The sequence below is a fragment of the Chionomys nivalis genome, chromosome 2 (genome assembly GCF_950005125.1).
Source record: "Chionomys nivalis chromosome 2, mChiNiv1.1, whole genome shotgun sequence".
NCBI lineage: Eukaryota > Metazoa > Chordata > Mammalia > Rodentia > Cricetidae > Chionomys > Chionomys nivalis.
In genome coordinates this window covers 39,236,056-39,259,861 of record NC_080087.1, presented here as the reverse complement: position 1 = coordinate 39,259,861, position 23,806 = coordinate 39,236,056, and the positions used below count along the sequence as shown (strand labels likewise).

General features: G+C 37.4%; 1 protein-coding gene across 13 annotated transcripts in view; it reads right to left on the bottom strand.

Annotated features, from left to right (window-relative positions):
* Ptprk (protein tyrosine phosphatase receptor type K) overlaps positions 1–23,806 on the bottom strand; it is a 549,613-nt gene that overhangs the window by 74,321 nt on the left and 451,486 nt on the right. For all 13 annotated transcript variants that reach the window (XM_057751267.1, XM_057751275.1, XM_057751167.1 and 10 more), the window contains exon 13: positions 23,202–23,238. In XM_057751267.1, the coding sequence (XP_057607250.1) occupies positions 23,202–23,238 (37 nt within the window). The remainder of the gene's footprint in view (positions 1–23,201; positions 23,239–23,806) is intronic.

Here is a 23,806-nt window from a genome sequence, read left to right as displayed (position 1 = left end):
ATACTCCTCCCTTTTACTTTGGATCAGTCCTGTTTTTTTCTTCTTGCTCTCTAAATAGGCTTGCTCACTTGATCTCCAGATTTAGATCTCGATGACTGATAGATTCTCTTTGGGAGAAGATAAAGAGACAGAAACACTAAGTCATTTAAGTCCCTTCTTATTACAGCTGAACTAACTGGCATCTCATGGGGCATCTTGAAACCAGTACCTCTTATCCTTCTCTCGTTCTACTTGCGGCAGAAGTGTTCATTAGGCCACAGCTGTTCTCAGGAATGGAAAAAACCAAGAGTGACACAAATGTGGGACGAGCCAGGTATCTGGCACTTACCCAACACCGAGTCTCCTACGACATTTATCTATCATGGTTTTAGAACGCCAATATGAAAACAATGTTGTTGTTTTTTTTAAAAATCAATTTTGAGATTATTATTTATTTAAAACTAATACACTCAGGAAATAAGCCTAGCATGGTAAAGACATTACTGCAGACTTATTTCATGAAGTCTGGATTAGATAAACAATAACAGAAAGTCATCTGCCAAAATTAAGTCAGCATTGTTGATTGGAAATAAGTGTGTTACCCGTGACGATAGATTAGAGGGAACATGCTCCTGGTTATTGTCTAGTGTTTACCTGCTCTGAAACAACAGGAAAACAAACAAACAACACAGATCTCAACAATAAAAAGCCTTCTGTCATTTTTCTCTGCAATACATTTCCTATAATTATTCAATGTTTCACGGTGAAATATGACACTGCTTCTTAAGTTTTTTGAAACAATCATTCAGGGAAAATCTACATTTGGGGTTTGTGAAAATTTAACATTGATTTCCAAAACCATATGCCCTTTATCGACAAACAGGAACTATAGATTAGATGTTTCTCTGAAAAATGAGCCCTAGACATCATTAGACTGAAAAGATTCCTATCAAAACATCTGGTAAACAGCAGTCAGAGAGTGACAGGCGTATTTTCCTGACTTTTGTTTTCAACCTGCTATATATCTTCGAAGAGATACATGTATTTATTTTTCAGGAAATTTAAGACACTAATGTACATCATGCATTTCTTTATGACTGTTGTGACAACCATCTTGTAGTCACTCTTCAAAGAATTATGTGTGAATTTTTTGAATAGTGACTTTAAGCCAGACTTTTTAAAAAGCAGTTCTCTTCACAGCAAATTTAAAAATATTCTCCACAGTTGCTTCTGCCAACTGGCTTAAATGATGTATCCCAAATCATTTGTGTGGCTATGTAAGCTTTCCTCACTTTCTTTCTTTCTTTCTTTTTTTTTTTTTTGACACATTTTAGTTTTATTAAAAAAAACAAAGTAGAGTTTTTGCAACTTCTGGGGATGTGGCCCCACTCAATGAAAATGTCTGAAGAATTCTGATATAAGAGACTGACAAGGAATGATAAATTTATTTTACAAACTAAAATAATTTAGAGCCTATTGTGGCTTAGGAAATGATAGGGCATTATACACTTAAAGCAATATGGAAGCAAACTGAAACAGCTCTAGGATTCCCTAAGGAACAACCATCAATAAAAAGCTTTGCACGTTTACTGAATTTTTTCATCATCCACTTGAAACAAAATGCACCACATAAATTGAATAGTTAACTGTGTTCTTGTCTTTGTTCTTTATGGGACGTTTTATATTGGCAATGAGCAATACTATTATCTAAGTCGTTTAACAATAAAACATCCCAAAATGGGAACAATATCTGTGTGTCACACAGTGCCAACTAGTAATGAGAAGGGTATAGAGAAATAAGATTAAATACATAATATGGAATATAAATTTGTGCAATTCTTATTTAGAGGATTTGGACTATATTTTAAAATAGACACATATGATGATTAAATAGTACTGATTCTAGGAATTCCTCCTACTCTAGAGCTCAACCAATGACTGCGGAATTTTTCTCTATAACTACTAGAAATTCAAACAACATAAATTGCCACCTCCAAGACAGAAAGAAATTTATATAGATTCAAAGGTTCATCTATGTTTTTGAATACGAAGTATACACAAGATACAGATTAAGTTAAAAACTGAAAGCTTTAGATCATTGTTTGAGCATGAAAGAAAATATAAAACACTTTTGTATCTAAAGATTGATACAGAAATATCCATGGCTCTGTGGGGCTCTGGAGGCAAGGGTACTTGTGGTCCAAGCCTGATGACCCGAGTTAGATGCTCGGAACCCAAGAAAAGGTAGCATAAGGGAACTGAGTACACGAAGTTGTTCTTTGATCTGGACACACGTGACGTATCGTGTGTGTGCACACACATATGTGGGGGCCAGCCATGATAAGCTAAGTCTGGACAGGTCACCCAAAGTAAATTCTTTACTTTCAACCATTATCACCTGCCAGAGTAGAACTCGGCCCTTGATAAATTTAGGCCAGAGTCTCAGTAGTTTATCCTGAAGCAATACCTGGCAGCAGGAAAAAAACAAAACAAAACACAGGCTGAGATTACCAGACTACCGCCCAGGAGCAGACCATTCAAAGGAAATGCCTAACATTCCAACCGCTGTAGATAGGATCACCTGCCAGCACACTTCACCAGGGCACCCCTAGACAAGTCAGCCAATCAGGGGTCCTGAACCTTAGAGAACCCCCTCACCCCCGCCTTTACTACTATAAAAACCCAATTCTAATTAAGCTCAGGGCTCTCGGGTTATTCACATACACTGGACATGAAGAGAGACCGAGTTTACAAACTTGATTAAAATAAAGGCTCTTCGCTTTTACATATGGGACTCAGTTTCTTTATTGGCCTTGAGGGGACTTCACAGATTTGGGCATAACAACATACATGGACATCAAGCATACACAATAATAACAACACTAATAACAAAAACTAGCCAGATCTTGAAAGATATCCATACAATAGGCAAATACATAAAAATGCAAATATTAAAAAAGCAAACTTGTAGAAATATTTGTCTATAAAACAATAGTAGATTGGTGACTTGTTTTACAAGGTCAAAACCCAAACAATCTATATTTAAAATAAATAAGAATACATGTAGCTCATAGAGTTGATGAACCAATTCCATGTTATAAGAATTCCATGAAATACTACTTCATGAATGGACTGTACTAAAAAAATTTAAAAAAAAAATAATAAAAAAAAAGAAAAAGAATGGACTGCTCTGAGTTGGGGAGTCACTGAGAGAAGGATCTTATTCCATGACTTGTTAGAGACACAGCCTCTATCTCCCACCCTGTATGCAGAAGTCATGCTTCCCTTTCTATGACACATTTCCTGGGCCTCGGTATCTGATTTAGTGCACGACAGACAGCACACAGCAATACTTTCTGAATGAATGACCAGATCCCTAGTAAACAGCGGATGAAATCACTGTGTGTAGGGCATTAAGTAAGGACAGAGAATCAACTCAAGGAATGGCGATTGTTATGATGATGTGAAAATGGTGTTAAAGGAAAGTGGTGTCTGCCTACAGTGTTATAAAAATGTCATTCAGAGAAAGTCCAAATCAACGAGACAATGTCTCATCCTGCAGGCTTCATATGCTCTGCGTCCACTTTTAGCGTTCTACTAAGCTTCTCCTTTGCTATGTACTGTCCCTTTTACAGAGGCAGATTAACACAAAACTGCAGTTATTTCAGCCCATCTCTCCTAGTGTCTGAACTTGCCAGAAGAGTAATTAATAATTGCATAAGGCAGAGTGGGTTCTTCTCCAGGATTCAGAATGGAGGGGACAGTTTTCCGTGGGAGTGAGGGAAAGCTGGGCCCAGGTGGGGTTTTCTTGGGGTAAACAGTGGCAAATTGGAAATGCACAAGACTCAGGTGGCTTCCTCCAACAAAGGCAGGCTGGAAAGTTAAGGACACAGATGCAAAGTCAGGTGTTGTAAACAGCAGCAGCAGCCAGCACCTTGAGCACCGCCTTGGAGTCAACCACAGTGAAGGCACCCGCACATGTAAACTTATCCAGAGACCTCGCATTCCATTCTAAAAGGACAACTGGGAGTTTTCCCATGGGGTCAGTGGTATTCATTCTGCAAACTTCTGCCACTCCCACAGCTGCACAAATGCTAAGAGGATCATTTTATCATGCACATGTCTGCATTCCTGTAAACAATGGGAATATGGACAACGACTTTTCACAGACTTTTATGAAAAGGTAGAAATCATGATCTCTTTATCAGTAAATTCAGCAAGAGCTTTGAAATATAGAATAGGACATATACAAAGTAGGAACAAGATCCTAAAATGGAGCTCGGCCAATTCAAGTGTAAGATAACAAACCAACAACTATTCAGATATTGAGAAAATATTTTCTCTGTCCTTAAAATGGAAGCACACTAAATATTACACCTGTTCCAGTATGTGTCATCTTTTTCTATATCATGCTATGAAACTAAAAAAAAAATTTCGATAAATTACAATTTCACCATGAGTTTTGCAAGTGTAAAAGTGGTCACATCACTTATGTGAAATAAAAAAAGAGCATACCAAAGTCATTTTCTGTACTGAAATAATTTTAAACATATAAGACAAACTCAAAATATATCATTTATTATCTTTTCCTCCAATCAATCACTCATCATGGTCACTGCTCATTCAAGAAAGATTCAATTAACTTTCTACTCTAATGCCATTTATTAAATCAGAGATAATCTTCAAAGTAATCCACATTTCATTAAAATCTGAATAGAATCCATAATTTCAGACACTAAACTGATAGAGGATAAAGAATATTTTGTTTGTCTATAATAGAGCAATAATCATAAAGCAGTGCTCTATAATACTCTGCAAATGTGTCTTGATGAGACCAAATGGGATTTTAATTTCTTTCCCTACAATAGGATAAATATAGAAAGGTTGGCAAAGAGAGCATTGCTATAATATTGCAGTGTGAAGTATATAATCCCTTTAAGGCAGGGATTCACTCTGAAGACCCATTTTTAATTGCTAGGAATAAAACACGAGCTTTTCTGTGACTTAGCATCTGCCTTTTCAAACAAAGGATTAAATCTAGGCATCTATTCTGCCACTGTATTGATAACAGAGTCAGGAAATCAGGAGTTATGCTTCAGTGAGAGATGCTTCAGTGGTTAAAGGCACTTGCTACTCTTGTAACGACCCAGGTTTGGTTCCCAGTACACATGCAGATGCTCACCAACATCTGGGACTATAGTTTCAGTGGATCCGATGCCTTCTTCTGGCCTCAATGAGCACCAAACACATATGTGGTGCACATATATACATGTAGGCACATGTTCATATACATAAAAAAATTTAAATCCTTAGGGTTGGAAAGATGGCTCAGAGGTTAAGCTTATATAAGCACTCACACCAAGTAGCCAGTAAGTCCAACTCCAAAGCATGTGACACTTTTTTCTGGACCCTGCAGGGACTTGCACTCATATCCAAATACACACACACACACACACACAAACAAACACACTTAAAACAAATATTTAAAAATAATTTATATTATGTATATGTTTCTATGTTGAAGTATATGTACATACATATGTACTAACAGATATACATACACACTTCTGTGTATGAGTGTGTGTATGTGTCTGTGTATGTGCGTATCCATTTCCTGGAAAGAGTATGTCTTTAATTAAGTTAATGCTTCATAGATTTTACTTCCTATGCTACCACATGACACAATTCAGTTGGATTTCTGATCTGAAGCAAGGATTCTCTTCCCTTCACTTTCCAGTGAGCCTTGCTGGAGAGCCAGCAACATTCCCCTCTCTACTAACAGCTTTCGGAGTGCAATGCAGGCTTTTGCCTCTTTGCTCTTCACAATTCTGAAAAGCTTTGCTCACTGCCCAATCCCAAAGTCACAACCACGTTCACTGGTATTTTACAGTTGGATTCTACTTCTAGGTGTCAAAAACCTTTCCTTGATGGGTTTAGGGGCTCACACCTTTAAGCCCAGCACGTAGGAGGCAGAGGCAGGCAGAACTCTGTGAGTTTAAGGCGAGCTCAATCTCCTTAGTGAGTTCCAGGACAGCCCGAGCTACATAGTGAGACCCTGTCTTGAAAATAAACAGAAGAACCAACGAACAAATAAGATAAACACATTCCTTATTAATTAGCCAGTTTGTTACCATGACTATAACTGAATTGTGGGCCAAAAGGACATTAACGTTATCTTATTTCTGACATGGTGAATTCATAAACAAGTCCTGTAAAGCTACTATCCAGATGTTAGCATGGTTTGGCTCTCTGAGATGCAAGGGGAATTTCCTGGCTTTCTTGAGCCCCCAGAGGCTACCTGAATTCCTAGGCCCAAGCTTCTTTCTGCTTCAAAAAACATCATCATTCCAGTTTTTGTTTCTGTCAGCAGGTTCCTTTGATGACTTTGACTCTCTACTTATCAAGAATTTACAATAACATTGAGCATACCTGAAGAATCCAAACATAATTTTTCTATCGTAACATCCACAATGGTCAATGTCCACTTTGCTACAGAAAGATCACATATATACGGAATTAGAATATTAAATCATGTGAAACTTAATCTACATTAACCAATATGAGTTAATGTTAAATGTTACAGTTTTGATTGACACCTTCAAAAAGGATCAAGGGAGGGGAAATTTTTGTCATCTTTGCTCTGTCATAAGTGCCTATGCCAGTTGTAAAGTTATTTCTGTCTTATTAGTCACTCAAAGCAACTTTTCTAGAATTGAATTTAGACTCCTGCTGCTGGTATTATTTGAATGAAGTGCTCCATGTTAAAATTCTCTCCAATGAACAAATGGCACCCTTAGTTTCATGGCGATACTAGTCTCCAGATTGTTCTTTAATTACTAGAGAGAAGCGAGTGTTAGCATGGGCCACTGTGATTGTACTGGCCTGGTTGACATGAAGGTGGACACTGAAGATATATAGCATTTGAACTAATAATTGTGGCATGTCCTGCATAATAAATGTGTTTTTGTGGAAAAGGTACAGGTAATTGATATTGGATCCCATAAGACCAATAACCTGAGTTACCAACAGAAACCAAATAATCAGTGAACATCGGTATCACAAGAGTAAGAAGGCATTGACTTAGGTCAGAAGTTCTGAAAAGTTAGCATAAAAACATTTTGTAAAAGAGATGAAATAGTGGACTATACCTACTTTATTGTTTCTACGTTAAAGCTTACATCTTACAAATATTATTTTTATTTTTTAATGCAAATCCCATCAGCATAAACAGATTTCCGGTGGCCAACTTGAATTCAGAGGGCAAGTGAGCCAGAAGCAATTTATGATCACTCTATACTCAAATATTACTTCTTTTTGCTCATTTTTTTTTTTTTTTTTTGGTTTTTCGAGACAGGGTTTCTCTGTGGTTTTGGAGCCTGTCCTGGAACTAGCTCTTGTAGACCAGGCTGGTCTCGAACTCACAGAGATCCGCCTGCTTCTGCCTCCCAAGTGCTGGGATTAAAGGCGTGCGCCACCACCGCCCGGCCTCTTCTTTTTGCTCATTAACAACATATTGAGTCTCAGTTAGTGCTGTCACTATAGTAGCTCCCTTCACAATTTTAAGGTGCATTTAGTACATTTTATTGTAAAACTTAAGTGAAGATATTCATTAGTGTTTTGAATACAACATATTTGTACATAAAATCATTATTGTCAATTTTAGAAATAGTTCATTATAACAATATATCAGGGACAGTAGGATATGGCTCGTCAGGTAAAAGGCATTTGTTATGCAAACTCACAACCTGATTTCAGTTCCAAGAAAGCCAGATACAATGGCTCACAACAGTGAATGGCAACCTTGCTATGGCAAAGCAGGAAGCAGAGACAGAAGGATTGGCCCAAAGCTTCTGTATGCTTACAGCATCATAAACAAGAGAGACCTTGCCTCACAAAAGGTAGCAGAGTTGTCCTCTGATCTCCACACATGTGCTGTGGTGCATGTGAGCCTGCACACATGCACGCGCACACGCACATGCACATACACACGACACGAACTAGAAATCCCTACATTTTCTGCAAAATAATCTAGGTATATTTTTGGATTATATATACTTCATAAATAACTTCTGAACTCAAAAATTCCACGACTGTATTTTCTCATAAAAAATGATTCTTTTTCTCCATGAAACACCCCACCTCCTGGTATTCATTCTTTCTGTGATGCCTAGGGTCAACTGTCATTTTGATGGGATCTAGATTTACCCAGGAGATAAACCTCTGGGTACACATCTGTGTGGGATTGGAATTAAAGTTAGCTTCTGACAGTATCTGTGAGGTGTTGTTTTGGATTAATTAATGTGGGAAATCTGATTTTAACTGTGGGAAAGGCCACTCATGGGATCCTGCCTTATATAAGATGCAGAATATGAGCTGAGCCCAAAGGTTCACTGTGCTCTGCTTCTGGACTGTGGAAGCAATATGTGGAAGCTGCTTCTAGCATTTGCTAGTTGACTTCTCTACTATGATGACCATAGGACCCTTGAACTGTGAGCTGAAAGAAGCCTTTTCTCCTAGGTGCTGTTTTTGTCAAGGTTTTGCTATCACAGCATCAGGAACAAGAAACTAAGATCCATCCTTCCTTCATTCCTCTCATCTTTCCTTCTTTATGTCCTTCCTAGCCTAGTCCCTTGTGCATGCTGAGTAAACACTCAACCAACAAGCTAGGTTAAAGTCTTCAAGTACTACATTTTCAATGTCCATCTTTTCCAAACAGTAGGAAAATACCTCATGAATATCAAAGACAATCCCTCTACAATATTATATGACCAAATTAAATAGGAAATTCATTCACTTAATTGCATCAGTCGAAATTCTGCCTATCTTAATTTTTCTATTTTCATATACCAAATTTAATCTAATCAAGAAGTCCTATTAGCTTTATTTCTTGTTTCCACTGCCATTGATTTAGTCCTGCTACCAACATGCCTAGCATTTAAAGACTGCAGTATCATTCCTAACATGTACCTTCTTAACAGAAGCTGGCATTGTCATCCATTCTCTGGATCATCGGGGGAAGTAATTCTTAAAAGCAAGAAGAAAATCCTAGTTCCCCACTTAAATTCTGCAGTGGCTTTCCTTTACATCTAGATCAGCACACACACTCAGCATGGCTTACAAGCCACCATAAGCTCCATTGTTCCCTGGATATTCATTTGGTCCTAGGCCCTTGTTTGCTGTCCCTTCTCTTTGGTAAGCTTTTCAGGCAATTTATACAACAGGCTCTCTATACTTTTCTCATTTAAGTCTTAGCTCAAATATCACTTGAGAGCATTTATTTGAAATCCTGTAAGAATTAGCTTCACTTAGAGAAGTCACTTGAAATCACATAGGACAATTCTGTTTTCTTCATTGAATGTGTATTGAATTTAAAATGATTTTGATTATTTCACTTGTAGGTATATGCTGTCTGTTGTGATTTGAATGAGAACTATCCTCTACAGGCTCATGTATCTGGATAATTGTTGGTGAATTATTTAGGGCAGTTATAGACCTTTAAGATGTGGAGCCTTGCTGGAGGAAGTAGTCACTGGGGTGGGTATTAAGGGTTTTTGGCCTTGCCCCACATCCTCGCTGCTTCTTCTGTTGAGATGTGACCTCTGAGCACCTTGCTTCCATGCCTCATGTCCCATTATGGACACCCTGCACGTATACGACAAAACAAAAACCAAAACCCACAAACCCTCATCCTTAAGTGGACTGAGCTACGGTATTTTATTCCAGTAGCAGAAATATAACTCATACAGTCTCCCCACCAAAATAAGAGCTCCTTTAAGGAACTCATGCCAATTCTGTGGCTTAGAATGATTCTGACACCTAAATGGTATGTAACTCATCTGTTTATGTTTTATGGTTTCGTTGATTAAATGAATGAACTTACTGGGGGAATTCCTCAAGGGACTTGTTAGCTACAACGTTGCTGTTGGATCTTCTGACAGTTAAGTAACTAAACGTTCAGCTGACCTATAAAGCTGGCAATCAGAACTCATCACTTTCCTGACATTTTCCCTAAGAAAGAATTCCTTTATTTCAAGTCTTTAATACGTTAGATGGATATCTATACAACCCTGGACATATTTATACAACATGCAAGAAGCATATGCATATAACTATGAACATACTTACACAACATGCAAGGAGGATATGCATATGACAATGCACATACTTACACAACATGCAAGGAGGATATGCACACAACCCAGCACATATTTACCCAACATGCTAGCAGGATACATAGACAACAGTGTACATACACAACATGTTTGGAGGATATGCATGCGACACTGCACATCTTTACCCAACAAGTTAGGAGGACACATATATAATAGTGTACACACACAACATATTAGGAGGATATGTATACAATGCTGCACATATTTATACAAGACGTTAGAAGAACACATATATGACACTGCATGTATTTACATAACTTGAGTATTTTTAGTGTATTTATTTCTAGACTTTAATATTTCTCACGTCTTTTGACGTTACAAATGAGACCGCTAGTGTCTCAAAGTCGTGTCTTGCGACCTGTTTCCCCATGATTTCCCATGATGACAAAATTCTAGGGTGGAAAATTCATAACCTGTTCTCCTCATGATTCAAAAACATTATAATAAAAAAGAAATGTCATCAGAGAAGCTTCCTTCTGCATCAAATGAGAGCAAATATGGCAACCCAATCAGACATTACACAGAGAATGAGAGACCTTGCAACACAGCCCTCACACTCTTCTGCTTAGTGGTCAAGGAACCCAGCAGCAGAAGAGGCAGAAAGCGTTCAAGAGCCAATGGGATGGAGGACAAAAAGAACACAAAACAAGGCCCTCTAAATGAACAGGATCGATGGGACTGCACCAGATGGGGTCCTAGAGCGAAAGGAGTGGACACACGCCCCATTCCTAACCCAAAAGCTGTTTCCAGTTAATACAAATTAGTTTTCTACAAGGGAGTCTCACTGGGGAAGCAAACTTCTCTTGAGGTTAGACTACATCCCCAGCACATGGCCAATATAAAATGACCTCAGTAGCATCTTCACACGTTCCTTCTCACAAAACGTCATGTCAAGGTCTTTTTTTATTTGATCTTATTTTTTATTTTTATTTTACAACTATATAGATACATATTCTCTCTCTTTATCCTCCACGTCCTTTGTGTATAAATTAGTTTCCAGTTTAGTGTTTTATGGGATCCCCGTGTATACCAAAGACTGGGTATCCATCTATATATGTTTCTTATGCCATTTCTCGGGCTCTTTTCCTTCTGGTTGTTTGTTTTGGCCTATTCTTATGTGTAAATTTTTGTTTTATCCATTGAATTTTATTTATTATTATTCCTTAGAAGTCTATTTGTTTTCTAGTGAGAGACAAAAAGGGGTGGATCTGGACGGGAGGGGAAATGGGGAGGAATTAGGAGGAGTAGAGGGAGGGAAAGTGAAAGGAGTATATATTATGTGAGGGAAAAAAAGCTATTTTAAATAAAATAAAATTTGAAAAATTATGCCCAATTTAAAAAAGAAAATGCTCAGGCAATATATTGTTTTCCATTTTGCTTTTTAAATCCTTTTTAGTTGAAAGAATTACATTAAAACATTAATTTTTAATTTTTTTTAAACCAGAAAAGTTTAGGTTGGATGAACTCCTAAAAAAATAGAATTTCTGTTTCTAATTTTTCCCTATCTCTTATATACTTAAAGGAAAGTGAATACTTGACATTGTTTTTCATAGTCACCAACTGAAAAGTCTAGCTGAAACATACCTGATGCATCTTCAGAGCAGTGAAACGAATGATGCTAATGAGCACCAGAAATATTTGTATGATAGACAGTAAAATGGAATCACTTACTCCATTCAGTCACTCATATATTTTAAAAAGTCGGGCAGATTTATATCACACATCATGTGTAGATTTCAGTACAAGCAGAGTGTCACCTTCCACCCATGTAAACCATACACACCATGCAGATAGGTTACTGTGGTGGGATTTTCTTAAAGACAAATTCTGAGACTACTTAGCCTTTGAATTCATTGTGGAAATAGTGCATGTTGTCTACTCTAGTTTTTCAGCAACAAATGGTATTTTACATGTGCAAATGGGCTTTAAAATCTATTTGCTATTAACTTTTAAGAATATTTCTCTCCATTTTAAATTTAAAAAGCTTACAACGCTATGAACTTTGTTAGAACGAATGAAAACACTGGTGCCTAACACATTGTTCATGTAAACCATGACCATGCTCAGAATTTTATTAAAATTACGTGTTCCTGACTTGATGTCACTTAGAGATACTATCATTTTCTCCAGGGAATAGTCTAAACTCTAAAATTAAGTGCACTTTTCTGTGGTTTTCTTTCTCTGAATTAATGAAAAACAAAACCACCAATCAGATTAATTTTTGAAAATAGGAGCACAGTCAATGCACAGGAAGAGACACATAGGAAGAGCATGAGCACCAGCAAGGACACTGCTCAGGCATGCAGCAGAGGTGACAACTGATCTCTCTGGGTACCAGTTTCCCGATGGGTTGATAGTTTCTTTACAGCTAATCTACCCCAAAGACAAAATATAGGCAGGCTCCGGCCCAGAGTATTTTCTTTTTTATTTCTAGAAATGCATTTATTTTTATGGGTGTGGGTGCTTTGCCTGCATGCATGTCCATTCAACAAATGTGTTCAGTGCTCTAAGAAGCCAGAAGAGGGCATTGGATTCCAAAGGACTGCAGGTGCAGACAACTGTGAACTGCCATGTGGGTGCTGGAGATTGAAGCTCTTTATTACTGAGTCATGTCTCCAGCAGACGCTTTCAGTGGCTGAAGGAAACTATGACAGGTTACCCCATTTCCAAGCGCAAAATGATCTCACAGAAGGAGGTAAGAAACAGTGCTTAGGACCTTAGCAGCTGAAGCCTACTGAATGGCTGACTTCAGCCTCAGCTCTGCTGCTAAGGTGCCCTTTGCCGCTATGTTTTGTAAGGGATGAAGCACGGGTAGCTAAAAGTGCAGAGTCTGGAGATGCCCTGAGGCTGGTCCAGCAGTGGTGACTATAGTAGGAAATCACGGCCACAGTTCCTGGACTGCTTCACAACTAGACACAGCTCCATAGTGCCAGTTATTTTTCAATGTCTGTCACTTAAAAGGACAGCACTGACAATCTGACAACAGTTTAGACAAATTAAGAATATAGAGAAAATGTCATTTGAGAAGTTATCTTTACCACCTAATTGGGAAATAGAAAACAGAGGGGAAAAAAGAAAGAAAGCAAATATACTGTTTATGTTTGTATGTTCTACATACAATTTTAAAAGATTAATCTCTTCTCTTATTGTGCTGGTGTATGTTTAAAACTGCTATACTTACAGTTAAAATTTGTTTCCTAGCTTTTTGTAGGTAATCATCCAGCATCTTGGTACTTAGAAATATTTGTTTGCTGTAACTTGAGAATAATTACAGGTAAATGAATATGTAACTCTATAATAATAATATGGAAAAATTTAAATAACACAATATTCTACATATAACTGAAAGATCAAAATAAAATTTAACCAAAATGAGTGCTGTGTTAATTAGTTCAATGTGAATTAAAACACGTCTAGAAACGTACTTTTAACAATAAACTGCTACTCAGTAAAACAGTGCTCTCCCCCAAATTTTATTCACAGTATAAACTATAAACACAGTGGTATAAGATTCGTAGTTGCTAATTCTGAGAGTGTGAGAAATAGTCTTCCCCAGGGAAAAGCACATCAGTTGGTTATCTAATACCAAATGGTCAGCCCTAAAAGCATACACACAATGTTATACAGACAGAGCAGGTTGTATTTAGGAATAGACATGTACGTTCTTAAACATGCAATAACAGTTCATGAACAAAGAGGCCATGGATTTGAATGAGAGCAGGAAAAGAAATGTGGAAAGTTTTGTGAGGAGAATAGGGAAGGGAGCAATGCTATAGCTATATTATATTCCTAAAAACAAAACAATAACAAAACCCCCAAACAACAACAAAAATCCCTAAGATTCTTAGCTGCTAACACACATGCCTGTGTGTGTATATACTGAATTGGGATGCTGTAAATTACATTTAAAAAGAAAGAGCAAGCCAATATCAACCGAAACCCATACCTTCCATTAGATACCTAAGCCTGAGGCTCTTAGGCACACAGGCTACAAGGAGCGCCCATTGTACGAGAAAACACATGAAAATTTCCAGTTCCACCTGCGACTGTTCCTGCTCTCTTGCTGGAATCTCTCATCTCCTTAAGAATCCCCGTTTACTTTCCTCAGCCAATGGTATGGACCATTGGGGTACCTATTGAGCTTGCTGCAATTCAGGCAGTCCCGTTCCCAGGTGTCTCCATGAACTGAAGTTACAGACTGCATAGACAGATAACTGCACTCCCTTATGCTCCTCTCTTTCCATCCCTTGTCCTCCTCCCTGTCTTTGTCACTTCGCCCTCTGTGCTAAGCAACAGAGGTTTGACAACCTATTTCAAAGGAACCAGTTTCATCATCTTTAGTTAAAAAGAAGATGACAAAGTTAAAGTTGACAAAAGGTAAAGTCAAATCCACCCTTTCAAGTACACAGGCTCAGAGCACTCTAGGAAGAAAAAAATCATAATAAAAGAGAAAGAAAGAAAAAAGGAAGAAACATTAGTTTTACTTGTGTAGTGTAAATACGGCTTCAACTTTCCATAACAAGCGAAGAGTATGATAGGTCTTTTCATCCTGAGATTTGGTCTTCAGAAGGACCTGGGCAAGGTGAGACCTTCATTTCCTCTTGCTCCCCCTAGCTCATCTTAACTATGAGTTAAGGGTCCTGTAAGCAGCTCTGGGAAGTTTCCTTTGCTTTTCTTTCTTTATCTGCTCTTCAATTTCTCTGGTTTCAGCTGTGTTCAGTATATATCACCTCTGCCTAGGGATAATTCATTAACAAAGGCCTAGAGTTGGGTCTTTATGGACTAACCCTATCAAATATGCTTCTTAAACATTTTAACTTTCTGCTCAATTCTGTTTCTACATATCATGTCTCTACAAACCACAAACTATGCATTATTATTTAGTTAAGTGTAATTTTCTGTTGATTTATTTTCTCATGTTTGAAATAGGTTCTATTTAATCTATTCAGGTAAGATTAAAAAAAAGATGAAGCTGTATAGATACTGAGTATGAGTAACAGTGTAAGCATGTATGGACAATGAGAAAACATAATTGCTCTATGATTCTGTAGAGAGTAACTACTAAGTAATGCTGGTATAACCAGGTGTTTTGTTCTGAAGGCAAAAGCCTAAATAGATATTGTTTCTTAGACAATTCTAAAGAGGATTTTCAAGAAATCCTTCTTCAGGTGTTTTAAAAAGCTTAAGCAGTCTTTGAGAAGATAAAGACCATCTATGACTCTCTTGTATGGATTCTCTTTAATAGGGGTCATGAAATCACCACCCAGGACTCTCCCATTTATTATACACCCTCTCTCCAATTAGGATTCAATTCCAACTAGATTCATTTCAGTCACATTTCATGTGCTAATTTTTAATTTCATTGATTATAGACATATATAACATATGAGATTCTCTTCAATTTTTTCAAACGCTAAAAGAAAAAAATGAACTATTTCTTGAGACAACTGATGATATAGTTTCAGTGTTATTCCTACCTATAAAATAAATACTTCCCTTTATACCCACTGATAAGTGTAGTTCTCACCCCTTGTTAAAGAAACTTCTTTTTGCAACAGAAGGGGATTATTACAAAAACCAACAAACAAAAACTAAACAACAACAAAAGCAATTGAAATGCAGAGAACAAGAGAAGGTAGGGTGCCCATTCCTAACTCATAAATCTACAACATAAATCTTGTACCTAAGGCTCAGGGATCACTGTGGAACGGGAGTGGGGACATTGTGAGAATCAGAGGAACACAAAGTTTACTATGAGATTATTTCTCCTAGAGATTTCACAAAGGCTACAATAATAAAGTTGCATAAACATGAGTGCCTGAAGAAGACCTGAACAATGACACCAAAGGATGTACTAATATGGAGGGTGGGAGCTTGCATGAGCTCATCCCTACACAAAGAACCAGAGAATGATCAGAGTGGGAGAAAAGACTTTCCTTGGGGAAGAGTCTCCCAATGAGTTACCAATCCAATACTAAAATCCCTGAGATCATACACATAGAGATGACATTATGAGGACTGAGCAGGTTGTATTTATGCATTAGGAATGTGTGTGCTTATGTGTGTGTATATGTGTATGTGTAACAATAATTAACAGCAAAGACAGGATGTGAATTTGAGAGTTGAATGGAAGGATCTAGAGTGAAGAAAGAGAAATGATGTAGTTATCATTTTAAAAATAAAATATTAAAAAATTGGTTTTTTCTACAGTTTTCAGGGCAGATGTATTATCTATCTGTCTGTCTGTCTATCTATCTATCTGCCTATCATCTATCTATCATCTATCTATCTGCCTATCTATCTACCTACCTATGTATCAGCTATCTATCTGTCTGTCTATCTGTCTATCTATCTATCTATCTATCTATCTATCTATCTATCTATCTATCTATGTATCTATCTGTCTATCTGTCTGTCTCTATCTGCCTATCTGCCTATCTATCTATCTATCTATCTATCTATCTATCTATCTATCTATCTGCCTATCTATCCATCTATCATCTATCTATCTATCTATCTATCTATCTATCTATCTATCTATCATCTATCTACCTATCTATCTATCTGCCTATCTATCTATCTATCTATCATCTATCTACCTATCTATCTATCTGCCTATCTATCTATCTATCATCTATCTATCTATCTATCTATCTATCTATCTATCTATCTATCTGCCTAGCTATATACCATCTATCCTTTCTATTGTCATTAGATATATTATATATTCATAAATTGTTGTTCTGCTTGCTCCTGTTAATTTTTAGTTTGTTTTTGTTTAGAAAAATCTCACTAAGTAGCCAATGTCTACAAATACAAACCAAATAGGCCAAGTTGGCCTTGAATTTATGGTGATCTTCCTGCCTGTGCTTGCCAAGTGTTGAGGTTATAGCTACATACCACCATACCAACTTAAGCTATTGAATATTTTAAAATATTAGTTCTGTATAATACAAACTATTTTTTTTTCTTTTTAGTATTCAAGACAGGGTTCTCTGTGTAGCTGTGGTTGTCCTGGAACTTCCTTTAAAGACCGGGGTGGCCTCTAACTCAGAGCTCCGCCTGCCTCTGCCTCCCCAGTGCTGGGATTAATGGTGTGTGCTGCTACCGCCACACAGCTTCTGTATTATCCAAATTTATTGCTTCTTTTTCTGCATTGGATTATCAGTTCTCTCTGAATTACTGTCTTTCTAGTTTCCCACATATTCTTTACTACGTTAGTATGATTCAGGTTGAATTTTTAATACTAAAAGAGGAGTTTTATTGAAAGCAAGTCAAAATATCAACTACGTCCTAGAGAACTATATCCCTAAATTTGTAGTTATGGAAACCCATATCTTCATACAGAATAATAACAGTGTCCTTCCATTTATGTTAAGATGCTGATAATATGCACATTACATACGAATTCAACATTCTAAAGAGGTTATCAACAATTTGAATCAAGTTCAAGCAAGTTATCTAAAGTGAGGAAGTTGATTGCATCCATTATTAAAAACCATAATCCACCAATCTGCAGTTTTAAAATGGCCTCTAATTATTTGAGGTCAATTTGGAAAAGTTTCCAATCAACTAGTCTAAGCTGCTAGCCCTTGCCTATTCTGACATTTAATTAGTGTTTAAATACGTTTATGGCATAAGAATGAACCTCTCTGAAGCGCCTTTCTCCTCTCCAAACCCCAGCAATTTAGGCAAAAAACAAATGGCAGCAAAGGAGTATCTAAGTGTGTGTCTGTCCATAGCTTTCAGCGATGGCTTGGCAAGCCTGAGCCATGATGCCATCCTCTATCTCCAGACTTTACCATGAATGTGAATGATCTCTTTTAAGAAAGTGCTGGCGACAGGTCAAGGTCATCCCGTGAAACAAGTGAACTCCAAAGACTGAAAAGGCTGGAGTTATTTCTAAGCGGCAAGAATATGCAGCTAGAACTAAATGTTGACTAACCGGCACTCTACTCTGGCAGCCACTCAGCATCTACCTACATCTGATGAGGAAGTAGACTGCAGGGAAAGACGTATGGATTCCATTAAGGCTGCTGAAGAAATGAAGGCTGCACATGCAAATAGTGTTCACTCAATATTAAAGCTGGTGGAGAGCCGGGAGAGTGTGAACAAGACCCTCTGAAGTTCAGTGTCTTTCATGTTTCATGAGCAATACATTGCGCGTGGGGGAGGGAATCTAATTATGAAGGAGCCCTGTACATTCATATTCATGAGACTCAAGGAAAAGGAAACATTAGATGAAGAATATTCCTGGGATGTGGTGCTTATTGTGGGAACTGACACAGAACTTGAGGAATAGTTTAAATAATAAGATATGAAAACTCAGCAAAAACCCTTGTTAACTTTACACTTCAATTTTGTAATTAATATTCGAGTTCTTAAGTTCAGTTGCAGTTACGATTTCAATACGTCCAACTGAAGTCCAAGAGGTCCACATCAGTAAATCACAATACAATCTTGTGCTGCTAAGTAGCGCTCATTGTGTGATGTTTAATGTAATTTTTAATCATTTATAATAATGGCTACATACAGACAATCAAAGTAGAAAGAGATTTCCTTTAGAGTTTCTGCTTGACTACATTAAATCATTTAATTCTCGTTAGAACACTAAACTAGTACCCTCACACTGGAGATCAACAGAGTTATAGTCATTAAATCGCAGTGACCATGTTGAAGCGTTTCAGCTAAACAGGTTTCCCAGTTATGTACACAAATAGCCATTATGTATGAAATCATACATTGTCACTTATCCCAATAAAACACTCAGTCAAAAAATTTATATTAATCTTAATACACACCAGTTTACAAATTTTATTTCTAAGTAACTACAGACTCACACAGAATCTCAGCTTTGGATTTTTTTTTTTTTTTTGTAAAATATAAGATAAGGTGACCTATAAATTCACATTGCAAGAAACAAAAAAACAGCCCCACCTGCACATGCCACTCACCACATACAAGTCCTCTGATACTTTTCCAAATTGCAGGCAGTGCTGCAACCATTTTGATTAAATATTAAAGCAAAAACATGCACCTCAAATTTAAATTCAATTACCAATTCAACAAATATTTGTTGTACATAATAAGACTTTCATATTGTACTTGTTCTTGGAATATAGTGATATATGAGACTACTGAATCACAGAATTAAACTTGACTAAACAGTTAAGTTTTAAAAAAATACATATGAATGCATATTGTCTAACAAAAATAAATATAAAAGGTCCCTGGAAAGTAGAATGTCTTACAGCAGAGACATCCGGACATCTAGAGAATCATGCTCTTTTTAGAAAAGCTGACTTATATATGAAGGACATTAGGAAAGCTGGATCCCACTTTCTCAGTACTCCTAGCTGAGGATGTGGACATGAAGATGAAGGCAGGGTTTTAGTAAGGGAGAACACAGGATGTGTCTATAGGGATGCCACACAGGATCCAACAGATTCCAATCTTTCTGGCTGTCCTCTGTTGACACTATCTGAAAAATGACATGGTTTTGCTTCCCTGAGCATCAGGGACAGCCTTCTGTGAAAGCTAGCAAGATTTCACACACACATACACACACACACACACACACACACACACACACACACACACACACTCCTGCCACAGATTCACCTATGGACTCAGCATTGCTTCTACCCATGCTCATATAGTTCTCATTACTTTGTTACCTTAAAAAAAATCAAGAAACTACTCATGAGCCCATGTATGTATGTATGTATGTATGTATGTATGTATGTATAATAAATGTGTGTGTGCGTGTGTGTGTAACACACATACAAACACACACGTGTGCGCACACACACATATAACAGCAAAGCCCACACATCTCAAATATGTAGTAAACAGTGAGGACCACCTATCTCAACATAGAATTTAATTAATCTTTTACGAAAGTGTACACTTGCTTAACAAGCTAGTCTTTTACTAGTAGGCTTCTTTATATCCCTTCACAAGCACCATGGTTATATCATTTTGACTGGTTATTAAGTCTTCAAGATCCTGTGTCTGAAAAATTTTATTTCCATTCTGAAAGATTCTAGACAAAAAGGCAACTATATTTCCATGGTGTTAGTTTAGCTGCACTCAGTCAATAAGGCAATGTTACTTTACTAAAGTGTGCTTTTTCATAAGTAGAAAAATGTCAAAATTCAGAGCAAGAAATGGATTAGATCTTGTTAGAAATATTAAATCACAAAAAGCATTCATTTTACTCCCAATAAATTTCTATCTCCAATTTAAGTCTACTGTAGTATTTCTGGTTTTTTTCTCCTCATAACTGCATATGATGATTTATGTGGTTCAAAGGCAAGGTAAAACATGTTCATTTAGGGACTAGCCATGGCAATTTTCTAGATTTACAATGGTAACAGAAAACACAGAGGCCCTTTCAGGAGCCTCTAGGGAAGTCCATTAGTGAGGATAACACTGCACTTTATAATTGACACGAGAAGACAGCGGCCAACATGTGTAATATGTAAAGTATGCCAGGCTCATTCAAACACGTTGTGTGCATAACAGCTCCTTTATCTGTGGTAGCTGTGTTCCAAGAACATTGGTAGATGACTAAAGCCACAAATAATATCAAATTCTGCAGCTACTACTTCTTCCATATGTGCAAACCTATCATCAAGTGTAATATCGATATGAGATGACCAATTATAGTAAGTGAATAGAACAACTACATTTGCACTTCGAAGCCACTAATTAATCAAAGTAGGGTTTCTTGGACACACACATAACAAAACAGCAACAGGTGGTTACTGAGTTACTTGACAGGTGGGTAGTATATTCACCACAAATGCTGTGGACAAAGGGGCGCTCAGGTCCTGGGACAAGAAGAGTAAGATAGTGAAAATTTTCATTATGTTACTGCCAGTGGCATGCAAAATTTAACATTTATGAATTTTTTATTTCTGAAATTTTTCATTTATTATTTTCTGGCTACGGTTTGCTACAGATATCTTAAATCATGGAAGAAAAAAAAATCCTAGATGAGGAAGAAGTAGTCTATATGTTCCCCAAATCCTCAAAATAATAAGGGATAAGCACTTTGCTACTCTCCTTTGGCAAATGGAGCTTTTGTAATTTGCCTTGAAGCTGTCAGACAAGGTCAAGATCTAACCTCAGATAGTCTAAGACCAAAGTCCTTCTCATCCTTAGTATGCCACTCTGTTAACCAGAGGTCCTGAGTGCCTCAGGATGCACAAGAACACAGGAATGACCACAAATGGAAGGAAGCCTTCTTAGCCCCCTCGGGCTGCTAGGAAATGTCACATGCTAAGATCGAATTCCACGATCTATAACCCTCCCTGGAGCAGAAATACCAGATAATATTTGCTATCCTGCTTTTATTGGTATCCAAAGGGGACAAAGTGACCCCAAAACAATTCACAAAAGCAGTGAATGAAAAGGAAATTCTGTCTTGCAATTGCTTCAGCTCTTTTTCCCTTTCATTGTTTTCCTATCTAAAGAACTTTCTAACTGGGCGGTGGGGTACACGTCTTTAATCCCAGCACTCAGGAGGCAGAGACAGGGGGGGTCTCTGTGAGTTCAAGGCCAGCTAGGTCTACAGAATGAGTTCCAGGATAGTTAGGGCTGTTACACTAAGAAACCCTATCTCAGAAAGACAAACAAACAAACAAAAAACAAAAACAAAAAACCCTTTCTAACAGCCTGCTATGGGTACCTTTTACATTCTTAGCATCTGCTTTAAATCTAGAAAAGCAGAGGTAACAACAGACTGCTAAATGTCTTTTGCGGCTAACTTCCAGAAGTTTCAACTCGAACTCCTGATTTACAAGCAAATTCATAAAACAAAAACAAACAAACAAACAAAAAACCCCCAAGAAACAAAAAGCCCGCTAGCACACTAGATGCTTCTGCATATATTTTTCTTTTTTTTTCCACTAGCATTGTTTACTTATTTTTTATTATCATGAGGAATCTTAGTATCTGAATGGAAATCAGTCGGTTTTTTCCCCATCTGTGAAGTTTCTTTATTAGTCCCATGAGTCAAGGGGAAACTCTTTATTGCTTGCACAAATCAAGAGAAAAACAAATGCTAATTGAGCAGATTGATAGAGGGAGAAAAAGATGAAAGGCGAGATGCCAACATAAACAGAATATGGCTATTCATTGTTACCCCCAGTGAATCAGCTACGCTCACAAATGTGCATCAAATACTAACTATGGCAACAGAGCTCCCAGCAGAACAAACCTCTGTGGAGGCTCAGGCAGGCGTGCAGATAGCTATTCCTTCTCCGCCAGAACAGACAAAGCAGTAGCCTCTCCCTTGTTGGACCATTCAGTTTTTAAAGGACAATACAAAGAGAGGTATAGAAGCCTGCTCCAAATACTCATTCAAAGGTGACAATACATTCCTTCTTATCAAACCAGCTAAGTCATGGCAGCCAGGGTCAGCAGGCAGTGTTCTGCTTGCTAGCCTTCACAGAAATAATTTCCCAATGTTAGCTGAATCAAAGAGAAAAATTAAAATGTCTTCCTTGGAGTGATGAAATCGTGGGGCTGTTCTCCCCCTCCGGTGCTCCTGCGGTGTTGAACTAGCTTTGTTCCTTTTAAATCAGAACCAAATGCAAATGAAGTGCTCACCTGAGTGTGTAGACTCATCAGAGCCGAACCTGTTTGATCTGTCTATCACACAGAGTGATGGAGGTTTCCAAGTAAAGTGACTTGTACTTTGAGCTGCTATGGCTGATTTTTTCCAAATAGGCTGTTGAGCGGCATAAGGCCTCTCAGCCCTAAATCCAAGGCTAAGCTGCTCTAAGGTTTCTAAGCCCATCTTATCATCATAACAAGGTTCCTCTAGTTAAGCGCTAGTGATGGGATGAAGGGCTCCCATTTCTCTTAGAGACACTCAAGTGTTCAGAGAACTTGGGGGTTCAACTGGCTCCCAGTACAAACACCTTGTAAAAGAGACACCACACTTTATTGGTCTGAAGCTGGGAGCAAAACTCTTTCATTCTGGAAAGGAGTAGAGAATGGAGCTAAAAACAAAAACAAAATAAAAAAGCACACTCTTACCTTTTGTAGCAATTCGTACACACTGGGTTTTAGTTTCCTGGTTGAGTGAAATCAAAAGAAAATGATCAATATATAGACAATGTTTTCTGATCTGTAAATTATTCTTATACTTCTTATCACGACACACCAAGGGTTAACAATAAGATTATGACTAAAGCACTATAATAACCAGGGAACTTCTTTCTCAATATATAGTCTTAGTATTTTTCAAATTTGAAGGAGGTTTCTAGTAATTGCTAGAGATGTCTGTATCTGTTTTACTTTGTCATAAAGCAAACTGGTGTGGCAGAGACAAGTTGGATGGCCTGCTATTTGCATTTTTGTTGCTTCTTGAGCTATCAGAAAGAGATACGGATCTGCAAAGCTAATATAAATCAGAACCGTATACAAATCTAATTTTTATCTGACAGCTCCAGACTTGGAACAAACCTGAACATGATATACTCTCCCTTGGATCTCGGCAAGACTAAACAGCTAAACGGTAGTAGTTCTTAAGAAAGATTATCAAGACATCACATAGCAGTTTAGATGTAATTTATCTGCTCTTTCTTTCCTGGAAATTTAGCTGTCAGCAACTAAATTTTTTTCCTACCTCTTACTACCAA